The sequence below is a fragment of the Sorghum bicolor genome, chromosome 3 (genome assembly GCF_000003195.3).
Source record: "Sorghum bicolor cultivar BTx623 chromosome 3, Sorghum_bicolor_NCBIv3, whole genome shotgun sequence".
NCBI lineage: Eukaryota > Viridiplantae > Streptophyta > Magnoliopsida > Poales > Poaceae > Sorghum > Sorghum bicolor.
The window spans coordinates 12,225,678-12,246,614 of NC_012872.2; the positions used below are offsets into that span (position 1 = coordinate 12,225,678).

The 20,937-nt window shown below is 42.8% G+C and overlaps 3 protein-coding genes across 4 annotated transcripts; 1 reads left to right on the forward strand and 2 right to left on the reverse strand.

Annotated features, from left to right (window-relative positions):
• Window positions 256-4,426, reverse strand: LOC8074535 (histidine biosynthesis bifunctional protein hisIE, chloroplastic). Its single transcript, XM_002457601.2, has 5 exons — window positions 4,185-4,426; window positions 2,169-2,414; window positions 1,983-2,078; window positions 1,753-1,904; window positions 256-661 (listed from the first exon to the last, which is right to left on the reverse strand). Exons 1-5 carry the CDS (start codon window positions 4,380-4,382, stop codon window positions 460-462), a joined length of 894 nt encoding a protein of 297 aa, XP_002457646.1. The 5' UTR covers window positions 4,383-4,426; the 3' UTR covers window positions 256-459.
• On the forward strand, window positions 11,554-13,855 carry LOC8074536 (E3 ubiquitin-protein ligase RING1-like). Of its 2 annotated transcripts, none has more exons than XM_021458087.1 (2): window positions 11,554-12,044; window positions 12,465-13,855. In XM_021458087.1, exon 2 carries the CDS (start codon window positions 12,534-12,536, stop codon window positions 13,611-13,613), a length of 1,080 nt encoding a protein of 359 aa, XP_021313762.1. In that variant the 5' UTR covers window positions 11,554-12,044; window positions 12,465-12,533; the 3' UTR covers window positions 13,614-13,855. The 2 variants fall into 2 exon arrangements, with proteins under 2 accessions (XP_021313762.1, XP_002455457.1); XM_002455412.2 differs by having other exon boundaries at window positions 11,555-11,837.
• On the reverse strand, window positions 14,179-20,236 carry LOC8054665 (pyruvate kinase, cytosolic isozyme). Its single transcript, XM_002457602.2, has 3 exons — window positions 19,805-20,236; window positions 15,366-15,824; window positions 14,179-15,278 (listed from the first exon to the last, which is right to left on the reverse strand). The coding sequence occupies exons 1-3, from the start codon at window positions 20,060-20,062 to the stop codon at window positions 14,466-14,468; spliced, it is 1,530 nt and encodes a 509-aa protein (XP_002457647.1). The 5' UTR covers window positions 20,063-20,236; the 3' UTR covers window positions 14,179-14,465.

The following is a 20,937-nucleotide window of genomic DNA, read 5'->3' on the forward strand; positions in this document are numbered from 1 at the left end:
CAGTAATATTTCAGGAGTGACTAAGTGGATAGGTGCTATCCCTTATTATTGTCGATCCCCCACCCTGATTTGTGCATTCATAATAACCTTTAGTCACTTTTAATCACTAGAACCAAACAAAGATGACTTAGTCATTGATTTTAATAACTAAATTTTGGTCATGGAATAACTAAATTTTAGTCATGGAAACCAAGCATGTCCTTATGTATCTCCACGAGACATGTTTTTAAGATGCGTACATTGCTTACCAATCAATGAATAAACGTCCCGCTATACCGGATAATTTTATTGACCCTATAATGTCATCAAGATTACCAAAAATTCATAGTTGTCTTGTCGGAGAAAAAAAAATAGCCACAACTGATCATCAAACACAAAATTCTGCCATAGTTCAAACTCGGCAAATCGATAGTAAATCAGATAAGTCATCCACCATCAAGGCATTATTAACCAATCACGCTAAGATTTATTGCGACTCGCCTTCTCCTCGATACCAGACTGCGAAAACCTCTTCCTCAGGATCTCAAGGACTTCTTCCATCTTTACATCCTTGACTCTGAGCAGCACCATAGCATGGTACAGCAGATCAGCCATCTCCGAAGCTGCACGAGATTGGTCCTCGTTCTCGAGCAGCGTTTGAATTAGTTCACCAGCTTCTTCACTGGATTACAAGCAAAAATAGCAGCAATGACATTAAGAGAGAAATATATTGGCATTCTCATTAATAGAAAAGTAGGAAAAATGAGAACAAACATGACAGTAACAAAAGAAAAGGTATGAAATGTGCTTGAATCGGGTAAATGGATTCTCTATCGCACGAGACAATAAACTCAATAGACAACCATCAATAAACAAATCCTGACACTGAGACAAATGAATTTTATCTGTTTTGGTCTGCTGTGCCAATCAAATCTTGTTGCATCAAATTAATCCATCAGTTCTTCAGTCAAATGCAGTACTATGAAAGCATAAATAAACACAACTGAGGAATCAAGCTAATTCAACATCTAATGAAGAAGAAGGAAGATATTATTCAATTTCAATATTGGACTCATTCAACAATCAACATATATTAAATAATTTCGAAATCAAGATAATAAAAGGCACACATACTATTCAGAAGCAGATTTCTCATGGGATACCTACATCCTGCCATAAACATTCATAGCTGTGGGAAATGTCCTGTTGAACCTTTTTAATCCTTGATGAACAATATATTTCTGAACATTTAGACTTACCTATAAAACTTTAAGGACCTATTTATTTTATTTAAAAATAACTTCCATAATGTTGCCATTTTGTAACCCAAAAATATCATGATCAAAAACACTGGTGAAACTTCATTTCAGAAACAATGAGCAGTTAAAATTAATGTCATCCTAAGGGTATAAAGAAGTATGCATGTGGCATGCTCACTGCAACTAAAAACCCATAGGTTACAAAAACCTGTGAAATGTGAACGATCTAAGAATCTGACAACAAACATACTCAAGAGCAAACTGATGTTGCATCAAAGACCCATAGCCCATAGAACAGCTGAAGATGGCAAAGATGACAGATATAGCACAAGAGAATAAGGATAGCAGCAAATACAATAATTTATTTCAAAATGCAGAACTTAGTGAACTAGGCTAAGAAAAAGAGAGAAAAGACTCATTGCTTTTTATATTTGTTGTCTTTCCAATTAATTTTATTAACAGTTTTCAGAACAAAGTACCATGATTGCTCAGAAAAAAACATAACATCAAATACCGTATTTTTGAGCAAAGTAGCTGGTTATCAAGCAGTAGTTTTTTCGTCCATGATGGCTTGCCACCTCCTTCAGTAACTATCTCCTCCTGTCGTCTACTAATTGTATCTTCAAGTGAGTATAGGGTTGTCATAACCTGCCTGCCTTCATTAGGCTGTGAAGGGAAATCAAATATTAATTTTAATTGTGAGTCGACGTCTATTTCAGGAAAGGGTAACCTAATAGTGAATACCTTTGAACTTTGTAGAGCATCATAAACTGAAGTATAATAACACGTTTCTGCTCCTGTATGGCAGGTAGGTCCATCTGGCTTTCCAAGGTATATTATCTAAGTTGTACGAAAAACAAAACATCCGTGCAGTTAGTACCCTCTGAAATCGAAGTGAAACTATTTATTCACAACACAGAACATGCTTACAGAATCATGGTCGCAGTCCAGGAAAATGTCATGCACATTAATGAAGTTCATTGATGTCTCCCCTTTTGTCCACAAGGATGACCTTGAGCGGCTAAAGAATGTAGCTTTCCTTGTTGATATAGTCTTTGCAAGGGCTTCTTTATTAGCAAAACCCTGCATAAGAATGGCTCCAGTATCCACATTTTGTGCAATAGCAACAGCCAACCCTTTGCTGTCCCACTTCACACTGTCTAGTAATGTGTCAACCTGATTTTTTTTTATCCAGCGCAATAATAAAATTATGTTAGAATTCAATGATAGTTAAACTCTATATTAGGGGAACAATAAAAAAATACATTCTCCTTCCATTTAAAACTGATGCAAAATTGTAGCAGAGCTACTGCAAAGACTCAATTAGCTGTAGTTCGTACCAATGCCAGAGTCTACACCGGAAAGATACTGATATTCAAAAGGTTAGAAGAATATATCTACATGTACAAGGAAATACATAGATGAACCCTAAACCCTCCGAACAAGCACAAGATACAATTACCTAAAGCAATTACACAAACTTCACCTGTACTCGGATGTTTTAGAAACTGCATTTTAGGGAAGTACATTTAGTGAGAAAATGTATCTTAGTTTTAATTAAGCAAAAAAAAATGGAAGGTTCCACATTCTGATATTTTTCTTATTTTCTCTAAACTTTGTGGAAAAATTAGCTCCACAGCACCCAAAAGTGACACTTTTCTAAAAGACTACCAGCTATGGAGATATGTCTAAGAAATGGAAGCACTTTACATGGTGAAAGAATAAAGCTAATTGCACCCTTAATGCATTATGAAGTAACAACTAGCATACCAACTTACTAAGCCTCCAACACTACCAGATTATAAGCAATGGAAATATATATAGGATAAACCAGCACTAAGTCTGCACTTCAACTTCTAATTGACCATTCTAACTTTCTAAGGAATGAAGATCGATACAAATATGAAGTGCCTACGATCCATATGTGAATGGAAATGTGAGATATCAAGTTGCAAAATCTGAAATGTCAAGAAACAAGAGGCAAATCCTCAAAATCCCGACACAAAATGCTGCCCAAAAATTTCAGGAAAACTAAACCCATGTGTTCATGACACCAGTTACTCGATTGGACGCCTCCACAGTGAGCAACCCAAGAATGCCTCACTGAGATGCTTCACTATGCTAAATTTACCCGTGATGATTAGCAGATATTTATTTTGCGTCTTTGATTGAAGAAATCATCAAATAAAAGGCAATGCAAACCAAGAAACATTACCAATACATGCTTTCAACATATACAAAGGGCTACTTAGAAATAATGCAGAAAAGGAATATCAGTCACACAAATAAAGATATCAACTGATGACTGCCTTTTGTAATGGACCATACAACATTGATGCAACTAAAATCATCCAATCATATTACAGGAATGCTATATAGTATCACCACTAATGGTAATGGACAAGATAAAGTGCTAGCAACATAACAAGTCAAACAAGACTATCTGGTGTTTCATCCATATACACTACTTATCCGCGTTCCATGATGAAGTCTGCACTTCACTAGCTTAATGTTTAACACTTGATAAAGCATACATCTGACATAAATATGCATCTAATTACACAAGTTTCATGGTGTATCCAGAAAGTTGGCTGCAAGCAATGCACTAGCAGCAACATAATTTCCCTACGGCATGCCGTCTTATTAGCATAAACAGAGCAAAGTATGAGCTATCCAAATCGACAGGAAACAAGAAATGTCTTTGCTGCAACCCCCCTTGAGTACCAAAAACAACCTTGCACAACACCTCATCCAGGCTTGTACCCATCATGTGTCAGTGTGGCACTCCTCAGTCCTCACCGTCACCAGGGCACTTAAGGCTTACCACCCCAGTGGCTTACAGTCCGCTCCAATCCCCCACAACTAATCCGGTCCTAAGGTAACAAGAGAGAAATAGATTTCGCTGGAAGAAGAAGAAGGGGGAAAAAAAAAAAGAAAACTCCAAACCTCGGTGTCGACGGCCACAGCTCCTGGCGCGGAGCCCGGCACCACGGAGACTGCCGGGTACGGCTCCCTGCGCCGCCACCCAGGGGCCGAAGCCTCCGCAGAGCGAAAACTGGGGAAGGGTGTCCCGCTAGAGCAGATTCCCGCGCGGCACGCTGAGGAGGAGCACACGGGTGCGTGGGTTGGTGCGGCCGCCGCCATCGGAATCGAAACCCCGAGTCGTCGTGAGTCGTGACGTGACCTGCTCACTCATGATTTCACGAGTCTTCGTTACTCTCTGCTCAGCCAGGTGATGGGCCTTCTCGGGCCCGGTTGCTTGAGGCCCATAGAGGCAGAGAGGACGTGGCCCAGACAACTAAGTCGATGATTTTTTTTTTATTTGAGAATATAAGTCGACTCGAATCTCACTTCTCGCCCTTCTGTTGTCGACTTCTCTCCCTCCCGGCTTTTCCCGGGCTCCATCCCCTCCAATCCTGTTATCCCCGAAACCCTAGGACAGCCGCGAGGCGGCGACCGTGCGGCCAGCTCAGAGGTGCAGCAGCAGGCAACAATTATCCCCACGGTGGCTTGACGAGCAGAGTCGTCGCATCCTTCTTGGTTTTCTTCCCCAAACGGTAGGTACTGATGGAGTACTTCCCAACTATGTTACACGGATACTCCAAGAGAGGTAACCTATACGCGGATACGGATACTCGGATACACTATTTTAGTGGGTTTTCTTTAGAGAAAGTGTGTATCATGAATCACATCGTTCGTTTCCACGTTTGCAATTTCTCTTCATGTGATTCTGTAATTTCTTTTTTATTTATTTATTTATCAGCAAGCACATGAGATTTTGTATTTGTATCTTTTCCGTTTTCATTCATCAGAATCCAGAAACGTAATGAACCACGCTGCATCGCACATCGATCATCCTCTCCACCCTACCGCCAACGAGGTGACGTCGACGCCCCTATTCGATCGTTGGGGGCCAGTGCGGCGGCAGATCAACGAGGAGTCGAGGCCCGTCAAGCGGCCGGCCCGGCGCCCCGGCCCGGACGACGTGCGCTCGTCGTCTCGTCGACCGACCGATCAGTCGCTGGGAGCCTGCATAACAAGCAAAGCAGCGGAGATTTGATGAACGAACGACCAATTTAATCCCACCTCGCCATTCGAATCCGAATCCGCGGCGGGTAAAGCGCGCCCGGTTCGCCACCACATCGCCGGGCCTGGGTGCAGGCCTGTCATTCCAGCATCGGAGGGCATTGCTGGCGAGGGAGAAGCTCGGTCGCGTGAGACGCTAGAGAGAGAGAGAGAGTGGTTTCTCTCCTCTGGCGTGGCCGAGCCGGGGTCGGGTGCGCTCGAGCCCCACGGTCAGAGCACCACAGCGTGCGCGGCTCTGGGCAAGGGGATGACGAGTTTTGGGTCCAGTGGGGTGGGGGTAGGCAAGTGTGGTGGTGAGTGGGTTGGTGTTCCACCGTCACCCTTGAGCTGCAGGCCGTGTGTTGTCTCGAACTCACTGGCCCAGCGACCAGTGACCCCCCTCCGGGCTCCGGGTTGAAGATGCGGTGTGTTGTTGGGTTGAGATTTGGCCCAGCACACAAAAGCCCGTAAATACCTTGCTTTCCCGTTAGGAGTGAGTGGCCACAACCATGTGTGTATACAAATAATAACACAGCGATGGGCTCTTGTTTCAACCGGGTGCCTTGGGTTCGCGCACCTCGACCTCCCCTCGCTAGCTCCCACCACCTTTTTTAAAAAAGTTAGTTTTATCAGTGGTGCAATCCATCTGTGTTGAAATATTAGTATATATATAAATGATTTTCAAACTTCCTCAACCACACCGACATAGGTAAGCTTTGGTGACGAGTTAAACTATGAGATAATCATGTGTCCTCTCTTTTGCTTTCTGAATTGCATTATTTGTATTAAACTCAATCTACTTGGTTGTATGTGTCTATGAGTACAGGTGTTTTATGGACTTGCATCTGAACATCTCCAACACATCTATAAGTTTGGCATTAGCTACAATGTAGGGGTTTTTTTTTTAACTGAGCTTCTAGGTGTGCGGAAGTTTTGCATCTTTTTGTAGAAGTACCACGAAGCGGCAGTTCTGCATAATTGCATGAAAGTGCCACTGCTGCGAAGTTTTATTTGTTATTAATTTTTAGAAACGCTTAATCACTCCCCTCTAGACGACATCAAAGGTCCTTTCAAAAATATGTTCGTATTTCCATTATGAATGATCATTGGGATAATATCATTATTGCTGCATTAGTTTATGCTAAGAAAATATGTGCTTTCAAATTTAATAAATTTGAATCACATTCGCAAACAACTCTTTTGTCACTATGTAAGTAAACAAACACATATGATTAACATAGTTTTTATATGAGAGAATTCCCTGTGTACCCTTACAAAAAAAAGTCATCCTTTGTGTGCCCAGACTCTTATATCCGCTTTTGAATTTTTCTCCCTCTGGTGCCACTTCCGTCAAGCGGTTGTTAACTTCCTAACGAAAAAGTAGCACCAGAGGGAAGAAAAAAGTTCAAAGCGGGTATAGAAGGTATTGGCAATATTAGCAAAATAGTTACAAATCAATGCTCAGTTTCTTTTTTAAAAAAAAACTTTAGTTCTCTGTTAAGGTTCCAAACAACTTTGTAAATAGATAGTGTTATGATCTCATCCTTGTAAGATAGTATTCTTCAGTTTTAGTGAAACCCATTATCAAACAAAAAATGCATCTAGATCTCCAATTTGGTAGCCAAATCTTTCCTTAAGGAGTGACCCATCCCTCATGAATATGGCCAGGTATCCCACCCCTAGGCCTCCACCTTGCCCTCAAACCCGTATGTGGCTTAACGTTTTGTACTCATCAACTCAAATCACATCATGTTGTCAACAAAAACTCAACACACATCAGGGTCCACCCCTTGTATTGGACAAGCACCATGAATCCATAGCCAAGATCTCTACCATGATTAGGAATAGGAATTGCTTAGCGCTCATCACACATGTGCTCCACTGCGTAGTAGTGTAGGAATAAGTGTTGTTGCATGAGCAACCATCTCTATGAGTACTAGCTACTGAGCTGCATATGGTAGAACTCCCAAATCTCTTAGACCATGTCTTAGTGCCCAAAGTGCAGAAGCTATAGAAAAACGTATTGTAATGTCATGATTCCTATATTTATGAGCACCCTTTTTGTACAATGTAACATGGATAAAATCTAAAGTTTAAAGCATGATGGTATGGCTCCAATACAATTTCACAAGTTGTAGTGGCATATTTTAAAGGATAGCCCCCAACTATTGGCCGAGTTTAATTTAGCCCTCAACTACAAAACCGTCTGTTTTTTACTCTCTACTATCAAAACCGGTCACTTTTAGCACCCGGAGACAGGACAGGGCGGTTTTGAGCCACTTTGAGCAGTTTTTCCTTTTTCTTTTCTATGGTTAAACCTGTGAATTTCATAGTGAATTATTTGAGCATGGTAAATTCATCAATTTTTTTGGGTAGCCTTGTCATGATGTTCTCTATGCAGAAAAAATGTGAAACTATAAAAGTAAGTATTTTTTGGATGCTAAAAAATTAGCTTTTTTAATTAATAAATACATGTTCTATGATTTTTGTAGGATAATATATATATATCCTATGATCATGAAAATTTTTTTGTAACTGTTTTATACTAAGATAGACCTTTAAAAAAAGTTTAAGATTAATTTAATGATGTTTGCTTATGTCCCTAATTTATATGTAATTAATAAATCATATAAATTAGGGATATAAGCAAACATCATCAAATTAATCTCAAACTTTTTGTGAAGGTCTATCTTAGTATAAAACAGTTATGCAAAAAGTTTCATGATCATAGGATATATATATATATTATCCTAAAAAAATCAGAACATACATTTATTAATTAAAAGAGCTAATTTTTTAGCATAAAAAAACTACTTATTTTATAGTTTCATATTTTTCCTTCATAGAAAACATCATGACAAGGCTACCCAAAACATTTGATGAATTTACCATGCTCAAACAATTTACTATGAAATTCACAGGTTTAACCATAGAAAAGAAAAAGGAAAAACCAAAACCGCCCTGTCCTCTCTCTCTCTGGGTGCTGCTAAAAGTGACCGGTTTTAATAGTTAAGGGTGAAAAACAGATGGTTTTGTAGTTGAAGGCTAAAATTAAACTCGGTCAATAGTTGAGGGACTAAAAGTGGACTTAATCCTATTTTAAAACCAGAGAACTTATAACGGAATGATTGTACATTTCAAAACTGTAAAATTCATAATGGAATGAATCTAATGAACCCTTACTGTTTGCAGAGGTGACACACGTGCTCTTGCTAGACATGGTACTAGACCTAGGATACCATACCCATCAATGTGTTTATATCGCCCTAAACATTATATATACTTCTTCAATATGAAATATTAGTTTATTAGGACATTGACATGGTCTACAAGGTGATACTTTGACTAATACTCAATCCATCCCAAATTATAAGACGTTTGACTTTTTTGACATCAAGTTTAACCATTCTTCTTATTTAAATTTATTGCAAAATATCACTATTTGTCGTGGCTTGGTTTATTAATAAAAGTTCTTCAAGAATGACTTAAATTTGACTATGTTTACACAAATTTTTTGAATAAGACGAGTGGTCAAACTTAGGGTAAAAAGGTCAAACATCTTATAATTTGGGATGGAGGGAGTATCTAATTGTTTTATGTAAAAAGAGTTGTATCATAAAAAAGAATGTTTCATAATGACTTTGGTTGTGCCAATATCATATCTGTCTATTCGTAAGGATATTGTGCACATCTACATGATTATGTGTAGTTTTGGTGATTTAGATGACAACTCAATCACTAGGGGTAACATGTGTGTTAATATGTATTAAATATCCTCTAATAGGTCTTAGGGATGCATGGAAACAAGTAGCATGAAGACTGATGAAGAAATAGAGTAAAATGAAGTAATTGTGTAGGCACACACCGGATGGTCGGGCAACACGTATATCCAGTGCATCAGACAATTGGGTGATGGTTTGGTCAAACATAACGGTGCCTTATGCAAATGATCCAGCTAGATGGTTCGGCAGTCATAAGCTTGTAGCACCAGACAAACAAATAGGTATCCAAATGATCGCTAGATGATCTATCGATTGTCATTATTGTGGGTCCCAGTGCCCTTGTCTCAAGGATAACAGTCCAACTAGGACAGGGTAGGCCAAGTGTGATGAACGGAGGAGCCCAGGGTACTTCGACTATTTGGTGGACAAGGCATGGACTAGATATACTTAGAAGCCAAGCAATCCGTAAAGATCCACTTGAACCGAACTCCTATTTTCTTGTAACAAACTATGAAACGACAAAGATACAACCAGGAATTGCTCAATGTAAGCCCTATCCTGGACTATATAAGGAGGGGTAGGGTCCCCTATAGTAGTGATCCTTAATCCTTGAGTTCTTGGCTCTTATCAACATAACACCCTTGTGACCTGGCGCATGACACATAGAGAAGGCTATTATCCACTAGACATAGGGTGCCTTATACCTAAACTAGTATAAATCTATGTGCTCATCCTCTGGTTCTCTATGTGCAAAACATTGATTTATTGTCAAACGCTAAATCCTATGACACTAGTGAAGGAGCCGACCAGCAGTAGATCGCTTAGTGACATATCTAGAGGTCTACGAGGAGCATCCAAACAGATTGTCTAATGTTATACAATATGCATGTCACAGTGTGTTTCTACACAATATGGTCCGACAGGGACAAATTGAAGCACCGAATGCCAACCAACAGTCAAATGAAATGCTAGTTGCATTGGGTAGTCTAGCGGTAGGGAAAAGCAAAGCATCAGGGCGTTTGATGGTGCATGGAAAAGCGGAATTTCAATCAAAGGCTAGCCATGATGCACGAGCTAAATATATGTGTTCCTACTCACTTTCCTGATGTTATTGTAGTGCCCTAAGGGTGATAGAAGCTATTGCAGGTGTTTGTATACTCCATCCACCCCCTCAAGTCTATATTGATCACAATTCATGTAGTGAATTAGGACTTAATAGTATTCATCTTTATGAGAGAGATGCCTTGTAACTTGAGAGGTTGAGGGATTGGGCTTGTGCACCCTTGTAATCTTGTGAGGCAGAGCACTTGAGATCTTGGTAACCATGTACGGAATCCAAGGAAACCCCTTCCTTAACTTGGTGAAGTTCCATATTTGATGGCGCCAAGGTGACTAGAAGAGATGGGTGACAATGGTGAGACTTAGTGGTTAATGCCACTTTCCTTGGTTGCACAAGTCTTTGCGGTGAGCCCAACACCTTGACCGGGAGCATACCTTCATGGAGCATTAGAACTCCAATGTGGATTAGATTTGTATTTTGGCAATCAATACCATAGGAAAAAATTCTCATCTTAGGAGTTTCCCATCCCCTAACTTGCTTGTTTAAAATTATGCATTGTTTGATATTTCCCTTTCCTAGATCAATGTAGGTTGATTGATAGGATAGACTTTGTGTTGCAAAACTCTTTGCTAATCGGGTAGAAAGAGTATACTAGAAAACCTAGAGTAAAATGATTTGGTTTCTTTTAAACCTACATGGACTTATAGAGAAAGTAGCTATTTTTTGTGCATTTTGATTGTGCCATCTAGTTAATGGAAGTTGTTCGTGTCGTAAAAATAAAATAGTACATATGAAGAGAGAGAGAGGGGGGGGGGGGTAGGGGGTCGACAGCGAGCCTGTTTGCTGATTAAAAAGCATTAACTGAAAATACTATTCGCTGATTTATCGTAAGAAAAAATATTGTTGGCTGATAGAAAAAAAATACGATCGTCCTCAACATATATGAGCAGGTTTACAAGGACTCCGAGGCAAACAGCGTGAGCATGGTATGTGAATCAGTAGTGGTAGCGCCAGTACGATCCATCAGTAAGATCCTACCGTAATTTTGAACAGTGCAGTTTTGGACGTATGCACAAGGATCGATCCGCTCTGTTCCAAAGGTCCTCCATTTTTGCCGGCCTACGCCAGCAAGGCGGCTAACCAACCTGAAATACGAGCTGACATCAATCAAATGGCAACAAGTCAGTGCAGCATAAGTAGAGCTGACATCATATATCCCTTTTCCGGAGAAAAGAAAAGAACATTTTATTTTTTTTAAAAAAAAACTTTAGCTGAGGTGTCACCCATCACCACACCACGTCGTCATGGCCGGCCTGCACATGCTGCGAGATGATCAGCGAGGCAGCAAAGCGCCGCCCCCGATTTCCCCGTTTTTTCTACATATGTTTATTTATTTTTTCCTCCTCTTTTTCGGAACCATCTATTTCTGGGCTGTCCGGAAAGCGAAATGCCACCACCGCTGAACTTTTAGCCGAGGGCGGGCAGCGCTGCTGGGGGAAATCAGGTGGGGAAAGCTTAAAATTAGAAGTCCAGCGCAATAATTGAGCAGGCAGGCCCCCTCCTAATCACTGCCCTAAACATGTGTGCCGGGCCGAGGTCATAATCGATGCACGGAGGAGGATGCCGCCGCAGCTGAGGCGATTGATAATATAAAAGCAGGCGGAGACCGCCGGCCCCCTCTGGCCTCGCTGCTCCCCCGTTCCTCCCCCACATGCCCTGCCCTCGCCCGGCCCTGCCCTGCTGCGCCCAAAGGTGATTGATTGGTTGCTTTGCTTGCTTCGTTTCATGCTTTCTTCCCCCCTCTTCCTTTGCTCCCATCTACCACCGATCCAAAAGCTAAGATTCAGCTTGTGGGACCCATCTGTTCATCTGTCTACTGGTATCTTAGCGCCAGATTGGGAGTTTGTGTGCCTGCTATCTACCTGTGGATCCATCTGTCTGTGCGGAACGATGATTGAGGTTTCTTTTTTCTTCATTATTCATGGGGGTACTTGATTTATGTGTATTTTGTTCTGTCTGTTTCTTCTTGTTCACCTTGCGAAATTGTTCCATCCATCCATGTTGCCCTGCCCATGTTAGTTTTCCTGATTGATTGAATCTTGTGTTGGTTTGTCTTGCGTGGTGGTTGACCTTGCTCCTCCAGCGTAGATAATACTCCCAGTTGAGTAATAACACCGCGTCCTTGTCTTTCGATTTACGAGCTTTCAAAGAAGCCGCGTCTGATCTGTCCATCATCACAAGAGCACGCAAGTGATTCGTTCTGCCGTGCCGAATGATTCCTGCATTCATTCAGTGGGAGTAATTAGATAGATCATCCACATCCACGATGGATTGCAGCGTCAACACTCTGATCTTTCCTTGTCGATTTGTTTGTGGCAGCTGAATCTCCCCGTAATCAATTAGCGTAGCTGCATTGGCGGGGGAGAAAGCGCGAGAAGCGCAGCAGCAATGGCGGAGCAGGCGAGCGCCGGAAGGTACTGGTGCCACATGTGCGCCGCGGTCGTGAGCCCCGCGGAGGGCGAGGCGGAGATGAAGTGCCCGCTCTGCCACAGCGGCTTCCTCGAGGAGATGGAGACCGCCCGTGGCGCGGCCGTGGCCGCGGTCGCGACCGACGACGGTGACGGTGACGGCACGGTGGCTCAAGTGTATTCCGGCGGCGCCGACCGCCCGAGCTCCATCTGGGCGCACGCCATCCTCAGCACGGTCGACAGCTCCGTCCGCCGCCGCCGCAACCGGCGGCAGCAGGAGGCCGCCGGCGACGTCTACGACTGGAACGACCCCGAGTTCTCGCTGCGCCGGCGGCGCGTCACCGCGTTCCTGCGGCTCCTGCACGAGCTCCGTGACCGCCAGCTGCAGCGCCTGGAGGCTGCTGCCGGCGTCGCCCTCGAAGGCGACCAGCTCACCCCTTTCGGCCGGAGCCTCTTCATCGGCGCAGCTGGCGGTGGCGGCGGCAGCGAGCATGGCGTGGCGCTGGGCGACTACTTCCTCGGCCCTAGCCTCGACGCACTGGTGCAGCAGCTTGCCGAGAACGACGCGGGGCGGCAGGGGACGCCGCCGGCCAAGAAGGAGGCCGTGGAGGCAATGCCGATCGTGGAAATCCCCAGTGGCAACGATGACGACACGGCCAGCTGCCCAGTCTGCCTGGAGGACTACGCCGCCGGCGAGCGCGCCCGCGAGATGCCCTGCAGGCACAGGTTCCACGCCAATTGCATCGTGCCGTGGCTCGAGATGCACAGCTCCTGCCCTGTCTGCCGGTTCCAGCTGCCGGCCACCGATGACAAGAGCTCATGCAGCAGTGGCAACGGCGGTGGTTTTGTCAGTGTCGATGCAGATCGTGAAGGCAATGACGACGGCGGTGGTGATGGTACTGGTAGGGCAACCTCTCCTCCAGGCAATGCCGAGCCAGCTGAAGCCGAAGAGAGCGGCAGGCGGTTGCCGCCATCCTTGCAGTGGCTCAACAGCCTGTTCTCGCCGTCGGCGCAGTCCTCCGGTAGCGGCAGCAGCAGTTCGCATCATTGGGAGAATTGAGCAACAATGCAATGCCAATATATAACGATGGATGGTTGCTGCTGCTTGACACCTTGAGCCCATTGGTGCCAATGTACATAGGAAGGAGCAGGAGCATGCCGGGTTGCTGCCATGAAAATTTGGAGCCTTTTTTTCAGTGTTAGTTTGGCTCATGTAATGTTCTCTCTGATACAGTTATCATGGTTGTAAAAAGAACAGAAATTGGCAAGTGTATGAACTTGCTTCTTTGCCTCTTGCGTGAACTGGGTGATGATTCTTCCACAGGATGCTAATCATGTGATTACCAACTTAATGAGCACATTTATAATCAAAGCTTATTTTTGCCAAAAACAAAAATAAATCTGTTGCAAAACACTGCCCTCGAAAACTATTTTCTGTCAGGTTTCAGCTACACAGGTTGTCTGTTTGATTTTGTCGAAGAACCAGTTGCTTCAGTAACATTCTTGATTCTTCTACTCCAAAAGGTCCAAATACACTACGTAGGTAATAAATTGATTTCGCTGAACCCTGCAATGAACTGATCGTAATATCTGATCATTGTTTGAAATCAAAACAAGAAAAAAAATTGCCAAACAAAATAAAATCAACCAGCAAACATGTGAAGCAACCATAAAGTTTTCAGTACGATAGCAGTTGCAACACAGTGCAAATTAATTAGCTATAGCAGTTGATAACTGTTTAAATCACTAACATCTAAATGACAAATTCCCACAACCTTGTGACACCAAGGTGTACCAGAACCCAAAGTCTGTATCTTTGGCAACAAAAAAGCTGCAGATTCGCTGATATGCGTAAGCAGCCTCACAAAAATTCCACCAAACAAAGTGGTGTGGCTCCCCCTTCGGCTAGACCCTAGTTCACAGTCAGGAGCTTGATGACGGATGCAGTCCCGATGCGGTGAAGGGCCACAACGGACTCACCGGTGTTGCATAGCCCCATCGCCTTTGCATTTTCAATGGCAAAACCAAGAGCTTCTTCAGTGGCTTCATTGTCAAAGGCCTTGGCAGTGCCAGCACTCAGCATTGGGATAACACCCCTCACAATGAGGCTGTGCCTTGCCGGCCCCTCGTCACTGCAGGTCCAGTCGAACGAGTCTGTCTTCAGCTCAGGAACCACAACGGACAGAATCGGCATGGATGGCCTATACTTGGCCACAAGCCTAGCAGTTGTTCCTCCCCTGGTCAGGACTAAGATAAGTGCTGCCTTGGCAGAGTTTGCTGTGCGGACAGCTGATGATGCAAGGCTCTCCAATGGGCTCATTGGAATTGGAGCTGAAGCCATGATTGATTTGAAAACAGAAGCATGGTCTACACAAGACTCTGCTTGTAGGCAGATCTTGGCCATAGTCTGCACCGCCAGCTCTGGATAAGCCCCAGCAGCAGTCTCACCACTAAGCATGACACAGTCCGTGCCATCAAGAACTGCGTTTGCAACATCGGTTGCTTCTGCCCGAGTAGGGCGAGGAGACTTGATCATAGATTCCAACATCTGGGTTGCAGTCACAACAGGCTTGCCTTGAATATTGCACTTGAAAATCATCACCTTCTGTGCAAAGAAAATCTTCTCTATAGGAATTTCCATCCCTAAATCACCTCTTGCCACCATAAAAGCATCAGAGTTTGCCAGGATATCATCAAAGTTAGCTACTCCCTCTTGATTCTCAACCTGCACATTCAAATCAATTATTATAATTATAACCTTGAATTCAGAAATCTACAAACTTCAAACCCGAAAAGAATGTCATAACCATACCTTTGACATCAGCATTATGGACTTGGCATGCTCGCCAAGTACCTTCCTAACCTCCACAAGATCCGAACCCTTCCGAACAAATGACAAGGCAATCATGTCAATCTTGTTTGGAACACCCCACTTAAGGATGTCCTCCTTGTCCTTGTCTGTGAGTGTGGGGAGATCAACAATAACTCCTGGAAGATTAACATTCTTCCTCTCACCAAGCATCCAAGTGTTCTCACAACGGCAGCGAACCAAGCCTTGTTCTTTATCGCTGTGAAGCACAGTAAGGGTGATGGTACCATCAGCACACAATATCACACTGCCTGGCTTCAGATCCACAAGCTTCTTGTAGCTCATCGATATCATTTTCTCATCACCCTTAATGCTGTAGTCTGTGGAAATTGTGATTTCTTGACCTTTTTTCAACTGAATAGGCTTCCCATCTTTCAAAAATCCAGTTCGAATCTCTGGACCCTGCAATATATATCAGTACATGCAATGAATATGAGGCCAGTATACATTTGCATAGCACAACTGTGCAAAGGCTTCCAGTACTGTTTCTACACATAGGGGATAATCCATAAGTCATACAGCTAATGAAATATAAAAATAGCAGTTATGTTTCCATTTCATATTATCAAGCTGCTTACTCTAAGATGTGCATACATAGAAAATTAATATTGAATATATCATAATAGAATGTGCAGATTATTTGCACGAAGTTGAGTTCAAGATGTCTATTCCAAAGGATGAAAACGGTCAAAAACGGAATTACAATATAGAAAACGAACGCGGTCAGTTCAGGGTATTTCTACATTTTAGCAATTAAAGAGTATAAAAAATGGTTGTAAAACCAACTAAAACTGACAAATTTTTATGTTTGACAATATTCGGAAATGTTATCATAATATAGAAAACATTATCATAATATAGAAAACGAAAGCGGTTGGTTCGGAATATTTCCGTTCTGCTTTCATACTGCAATTTCAAACCACCCAGCTAGGAAAGAAAAGAAGATCAAAACAACCACCCAGCCATGCATACTGCAATATTCAGCTTCCAAATACAAGGATGGCACATCCTGTCACTTTTTATGTATCAGGACATATCTAGACCTAATTTAGATTTGATAGGGAGGAATATCACAGCATACGCAAGCAAACATTTTGGCATGACTACATTTAGTGGCTGTTTGCTTGGAATTCCTAGGAAACCTGCCTGGCACAGGCAGCGCTCCCAGATGCACAATTTCATCGGCCTGGGGTCAAGATCGCTGCCTTGCAGGTCCCAACCAAACAGCCTCCTCAATACAGGCATTTGCAGTACTGTTCATGGCTCAAGTTTGATAATAGTCTTTAGTCTTTACTTCACAAATCCATGGAGTTTGAACGCATGGTAACAGCCAGTAAGATGAGTAAAACAAATCCATGGAGTAGCAGTAGAGGGTAACAATGATTTCAGGTCGTCCGATTAATCGCGATTAATCGTCCAGGTCGCTCCTAGGATTCGATTAGGAGGTCCGACTCGATTAGTTCGACCAGAAAGCTGGTCGTCCGATTAATCGCCGATTAATCGCGATTAATCAGACGACCAGGTAAGATGGACGACCAGGCTTCTGTTTTTTTGGGCCTTTTCCAACTGGGACTGGGCTAATGGGCTTTAAGTTTTTGGCCTGTTAGGGTTTAGATAGAATAGAGGGGCTGCAGGGGGGTTTGGGACAGCAATATGGACCTCTGGACAGTGCAGAAAAGAGAAGAAACCAACTCCCACAAGTAATTCACTATCTAAACACTAATGTAGTCTTGATGCTAGCTTGATTGTGTATATTATATAGTATATATAGAGGTATATATATGGGCATATATGCCCTGAAATAGCTGGACGACCAGGTGGACGACCAGGGTCGACCAGGGCGATTAATCGCCCTGGTCGACGATTAATCTCGATTAATCGCCTGGTCGGTCCTAGAGCGACCAGCTTCGACCAGTCGACCTGAAATCATTGGAGGGTAATTACATAACATTTAAGGCAAAGTCAAAAAGTGCTGCTTAATCTTTTATAAGTTGTACTATGTGAGGTTTGTAAATGTAAAGACGTGATGCACATTTGGGTTCAAAGCTACAGGCTAGCTAATAGGGTTAAATGATTGTTAGAATAAGTGCATGGGATAAAATCCCATTTGGTTGGAGCAGAATGAAGGAATGCAAGTAGGGATTGCTTGACTGGTCATAGGAGGTAATGTACACTCAGTTCAGATGCTGCCAGTACACAAATTTCTTTCCATCTGAATTACTGGGCTAATATTATGCCTGATTGAAATTGATATAAATTGGGTGCTGCAGATGCGTGGTTTGAGTTCAGGGCTGAATAGGCAAACAGTATGCCAATACTCAGATGTTCTAAGATAGTAATAATGCAAAGAATATGACAAGTGTCAATAAGAATACCAAGCAAAGGGTCTCACTGGTTGACAGCTATTTAAATTGGTCAAAGGGATATTTACAGTATGAATTTCAACCGATATGCTGTATTTATCATATAACAAATACGACATCAAGGTTTTGCAGGTTCGATCTGCTCCAGGTTTCATGTAGGAATCAGGCAACTAGTTGAGGTTGTCTTCCCTCAAGATGACAAACAAACAGAAAAATTTCCCTCAAGGTAACCTAAACACAAAGGGAGCAAGATAATACCTGACAAGACTAGGCCAGGTTACGTACTGATTGTGATTATTAATATGTTTGTTTCCCCTGATGACAATGATTGATTGCTCACATAGATCCAGTGTGGCTTGATGGTTGTACTCATTAGGGGAGCAAGTAAGGATGATGGATTGAGATGTTTTGGTTGACTCATGGATGCTACAAGGTTGAAAGCATAGGACAGTATAGGGTGTAAAAGAAAATTAACGAAGATACCAACATGCCTTCATCAAGCTCAAGAGAACTTAACAAACCACAACTGAAGATAGAAACAGGCTGTCTATTTTAATCGCCCACAGATGTCTCGATCACAAGATTTGGTGGAAGTTCAGTTTCTCACCAGCTAAACCATCATTTTGTGCTTCATGATAGCTTGACTAGCTTATGCAAACTACCCAACCAAACATGGTACTAACTCAATAACGTTAGAAAAGATCCTATATCACAAAGCCTAAATTGGTTTTACAAGCATGTATCCATCTGAGAGATAAAAGATGGTGAGCAATTATACAAGAATCACTGAGTGAACAAGTTTGTTTTTATATAGAAACAGTAAAACTACGTTAGTATTGTCTTTTGGAAAATTGCCCATTACTGAATGATATAGTCAAGGGCCTTGACCATGGTACCAGATTTCAAATCAGTAATAGGAAACTGAGACCTACAGATTGACTTAAATCATTATGTGAATCAGTATGGTTTTGTTTCATATGATGCTCATTTCATATCATTGTGAATGGTCAGAAAATTAAATTAGCATAGAAAAATTTCTAGAGCACAGTTGAATCCTCGGTGCACCCACAACTAAATTATCTCATTAGATAACTAAAAAATTCACAAATTACAGCAGAATATCAGGAAAAAACAAAGAAAAGCAGTAAAAGAAGACAAAGTATGGAATAATTCTGAACTTCCCCCTTTCCTAACATTATTTCATTTATCGATTAATCACATTTACATTTTCTTCCATCATCTGAATTAACAAAAGATCAAAAATCTCAAAACAATATTGTGATTATTCATTTTCCATTATCACTTGCAGACAGTTATTATAACACTACCAGACTTCAGCAACCCAAGCCAAAAACAGAGCAGGACAGAACAAAATTCAGTTAAGACTGATGAAACATAGAAAGGACAAGTGGCCGTGGATGAGGACCACAGGCCCACAGCCAATGGTGAATGGAAATGGACAACAACAATCCAAAGTCCTATTGCAAAATCCGCATATGTGCCAAGCGACATGCTGGTTACTGGACATTAATGCCTAGATCTTCAGAGATTTGAAGTAATTGCCAATTGGTCGTCCCACAGTTGGCAGCTGGCAACCAAAAATTAACCTGTAGTGATATAAAGCAAGTACAAGCAGGCACAAGCAGCCAGCTGCTTTTTGGGGTTCGGGCAGCACGAATGGTCGGAATCTCCGCCCCAGGAATCAAGAACAAGCAACAGTAGGCAGAAACGTCCAAAAGAACGTCGGCGCCGACATAAGGAAGTAGAGATCACATCTAACGTCATCAGATCCCTAAAAGTTGACCAGTGGAAATGAAATTGTGATCTAAAACGGTCACATGAACCAAAATGGAAAACCCCCAAAAAAGAAAAAGAAACCTAAGTGGAGCAGGCGACACATCAAGGTGAGGAAGCAACGCCGTATCATCACAGATCGTGAAGCTTAGCACACGAGGCCCCGCCCCGCGAGGATTTGAGAAGGAAAGCAGAGAGAGCGCGAGGGGCGGGGAAGGCGCGGACCTTGGTGTCGAGCATAACGGCGCAGAGGATGCCCGTGAGCTCCATGGCGGCGCGGAGGTTGTCGAGCGTCTCCTGGTGGTACTCGTGGGAGCCGTGGGAGAAGTTGAAGCGCGCGACGCACATGCCGGCGCGCAGCAGGCGCGAGATCATCTCGACGGACCGCGACGCCGGGCCGAGCGTGCAGACGATCTTGGTCTTGGGACGGCGCCGCGCCACGGGCTCCTCCCCCCACGCCGCCGCGTCGCCGCCCGCCGCCATCGCTAGATCTGCGCGAGCGAGGAGAGGAGAGAGGCAGGTGCTGCGTGGAACGGGATTCGTTTGTCTCGCTTTTGAACTGCGCGCTGTTCTTCTTGCTCTCCAAGAATGAATGGGGGCGCGTCGAGGAGACTGCTGGAAGGATTCTTCGTCTGTGGTGTGGAGGAGATTTGTACAGAATGGTCAGGGAGGGAGGGAGGGAGGGATGGAAAGCGAAAGGCACTGAGGGGAACGAGTGGGCCCGCCTGGCCGCGTGCCTGCTAGGGACGGTCAACCAAAATCTCTTGCGGTCAAAACCATGGGGGCAGTGCACCGTTGGGTTCCCACCGTATGCGCCAACTCTGACGGCATGTTTTGTTGGGAAGGCAAAGGCATTGTTTACTTAAAAAAATTTTGCAAAATTTTTTAGATTTCTCATCACATCGAATCTTTACACGCATGCATAGAGTATTAAATATAGACAAAAATAAAAACTAATTACACAGTTTGGTCAGAATTGACGAGACGAATCTTTTAAACCTAGTTAGTCCATGATTGAACAATATTTGTCAAATACAAATAAAATTACTACAATGTCGATTTCCTAATATTTTTGGAAACTAAACAAGGCCAAAGGATTCGGCTTGTTTGTTAGTTGTGTAGCACTATCGTTTTTATTTGGAAATTATTGTCCAATCATAGACTAACTAGTCTAAAAAAAATCATCTCATAATTTATAAGCAAACTGTACAATTAGTTTTTTATTTTTATTTATATTTAATGTTTCATGCATGTGTCGTAAAATTCGATGTGACAAAGAATCTCGAAAAGTTTTTAGTTTTTGGGGTGAACTGAGGCCACAGTCTTGATGACTTACTTGTCGACTAAAATTAGAGCAG

What these genes read in the sequence shown, in the direction of transcription:
- LOC8074535 (XM_002457601.2), bottom strand. Translation starts at nt 4,382, where the DNA reads ATGGCGGCGGCCGCACCAACCCACGCACCCGTGTGCTCCTCCTCAGCG. An exon ending in CTGTGGCCGTCGACACCGAG is followed by an intron (nt 2,415 to 4,184) that starts GTTTGGAGTTTT and finishes AAAAAAAATCAG; the next exon opens with GTTGACACATTACTAGACAG. An exon ending in TGGACTGCGACCATGATTCT is followed by an intron (nt 2,079 to 2,168) that starts GTAAGCATGTTC and finishes CGTACAACTTAG; the next exon opens with ATAATATACCTTGGAAAGCC.
- LOC8074536 (XM_021458087.1), top strand. Translation starts at nt 12,534, where the DNA reads ATGGCGGAGCAGGCGAGCGCCGGAAGGTACTGGTGCCACATGTGCGCC.
- LOC8054665 (XM_002457602.2), bottom strand. Translation starts at nt 20,062, where the DNA reads ATGGCGGCGGGCGGCGACGCGGCGGCGTGGGGGGAGGAGCCCGTGGCG. An exon ending in CCGTTATGCTCGACACCAAG is followed by an intron (nt 15,825 to 19,804) that starts GTCCGCGCCTTC and finishes TATATATTGCAG; the next exon opens with GGTCCAGAGATTCGAACTGG. An exon ending in CCATAATGCTGATGTCAAAG is followed by an intron (nt 15,279 to 15,365) that starts GTATGGTTATGA and finishes TTGAATGTGCAG; the next exon opens with GTTGAGAATCAAGAGGGAGT.